The 2,500-nt window shown below is 45.8% G+C and overlaps 1 protein-coding gene across 1 annotated transcript in view; it reads left to right on the forward strand.

Annotated features, from left to right (window-relative positions):
• The window catches only part of LOC130130929 (nephronectin-like), a 44,409-nt gene that overhangs the window by 26,648 nt on the left and 15,261 nt on the right, over positions 1-2,500 (forward strand). Inside the window, exon 14 of the mRNA XM_056300795.1 lies at positions 55-130. Coding sequence (XP_056156770.1) covers positions 55-130 — 76 coding nt within the window. The remainder of the gene's footprint in view (positions 1-54; positions 131-2,500) is intronic.

Below are 2,500 nucleotides of genomic sequence, written 5' to 3' on the forward strand. Positions count from 1 at the left end.
GTGTGACTCTGTGTGTGTGTGTGTGTGTGTGTGTGTGTGTGTGTGTGTGTGTAGGTGCTGTTGAAGGCAGATCGCAGAGGTCAGAGAGGAGAAATTGCTATTGATGACATCACTCTGAAGAGAGGGTCCTGTACGTGACGTCCTTCTGAGGGGCAGGGCTGTCAGTGACATCATTCTGAGGGGCGAGGCCTGTCAGTGACGCCATTCCGAGGGGAGGGGCCTGTTGGTCACATCGATGGGAGGGGAGGGGTATTTTTATGACGGTTATAAACATTTTCATGCATAACCAGCGATGATGTACACGTCAGCATGTGTCCATGTGAACACATATACACACACACACACACACATACACACACATCTTGTGATTGAACTACACACGCGTTAATTCAGTTGATAAAAATGATCATGGAAACATGTTTTTATCTGTCAAAAAAATCAACTTTGTAATGAAAACTTAAGAGGTATTTAATGTCATAATTACAAACATTTAACATCATCATTTTCATCAAAAAACTAACAAGGATACACACACACACAAATATCCCCCCACCACAAACACACACACACACACAAATACCCTCACACACACACAAATACCCCCCCACCATACACACACACAACACGAATACCTCCCACACACAATTCCCCCCCACCATACACACACACACACACAAATACCCCCCCACACACACAAATACCCCCCCACCATACACACACACACACAAATACCTCCCACACACAAATACCCCCCCCCACACACACACACACTATGAGTGCAAAGCCAGTGTCAATTGGCCTACATGTTGTGTCGTGACCAATTTCTGGGTTTTAAAGCTCAGATTTCGTGACTGGATTAATTTAATATTCACCACGTGATCCAGGTAAACATCAGCTGATGAATATTCGTTTGAGATTAACGAGAGTCATGAACGTCTGCTTTTTTTTGTTTGGCCGTCTGTTTGTAAATGTAAATAGGTCCTACTTGTAATGTGATGAGTGTTCAGGAATGAGAACAGTTTCGGTGCGGGGTGATGGTCAGCCTGCCATGGACCAGGTGACCGCTGATGCTGACTACATGTAGAAATGTACCCTCTGAAAGGAAACTGTCCACCAAGAAATGTACCTTCTGAAAGGAAACTGTCCACTAAGAAATGTACCTTCTGAAAGTCTGTGAATGTTCTCATTCATCCAGGTCATGGTTATCCAAATGAATTGAATCCAGTGCAACTAGACTTGGTATATATACGTCAGTCAGACTAGCTTGGTCTAGTCAGAAAGGCACGAACTGATGAAGCCTCTTGGATGAGAGGCGAAACATCTTCATGGATATATACCAAGTCCAGTTGCACTTGATTCAATTCCTTTGGATACCCTCTGAAAGGAAACTGTCCACTAAGAAATGTACCTTCTGAAATGAAACTGTCCACCAAGAAATGTACCTTTTGAAAGGAAACTGTCCACCAAGAAATGTACCTTCTGAAAGGAAACTGTCCACCAAGAAATGTACCTTCTGAAAGGAAACTGTCCACCAAGAAATGTACCTTCTGAAAGGAAACGTCACCAAGAAATGTACCTTCTGAAAGGAAACTGTCCACTAAGAAATGTACCTTCTGAAAGGAAACTGTTCACCAAGTTAACGTGTGTTCATCACACACGGAGCTGGACTGCCAAGGAATGCATGGAGACACGTCCTCCTGTGCATCCTCCTCTTTAACGAGCACTTCCTCCTCCATCATCCTCCTCTTTAATGAGCACATCCTCCATCCTCCTCCTCTTTAACGAGCACATCCTCCTCCATCCTCCTCCTCTTTAACGAGCACCTCCTCCATCATCCTCCTATTTAATGAGCACATCCTCCATCATCCTCCTCTTTAACGAGCACATCCTTCTCCATCATCCTCCTGTTTAACGAGCACATCCTCCTCCATCATACTCCTCTTTAATGAGCACGTCCTCCTCCATCATCCTCCTCTTTAACAAGCACCTCCTCCATCATCCTCCTATTTAATGAGCACGTCCTCCTCCATCATCCTCCTGTTTAACGAGCATGTCCTCCACCATCCTCCTCCTCTTTAACGAGCACATCCTCCTCTTTAAGGAACACATCCTCCTTCCCCCTCATCCCTGATGTCAGGTGGAGAGGCCGGCGCTCCTCTCAAACACAAACAAACATTTGAGCTCTGCTTATTGTGTAACTGCTCCATCCGGTTGGTTGAGATGAATCTAAACTGAGCTGTCAGCTGTATGTCACAGGTTCGACTCCACATGTCAGGGTTCCCTATCGTGCTGGTGTTTCTAACCAATGCGTGGCGGTTTCTGTGGGGGTCTTTGGCCTCCTTAACTCCGCAGCAGCCTGCTGTTCCTGAGCACGTGACCGACGACCGGAGCAGGATGAGCTTAGCAGCTCAGACCAGTCATGAGTCCGCCTCCATCACGACTCTTCACCGAACAAACACACATGATTCCAAAATTTCAACAGTCATGGTGGAAGTCTGTG

Source organism: Lampris incognitus, chromosome 20, assembly GCF_029633865.1.
Source record: "Lampris incognitus isolate fLamInc1 chromosome 20, fLamInc1.hap2, whole genome shotgun sequence".
NCBI lineage: Eukaryota > Metazoa > Chordata > Actinopteri > Lampriformes > Lampridae > Lampris > Lampris incognitus.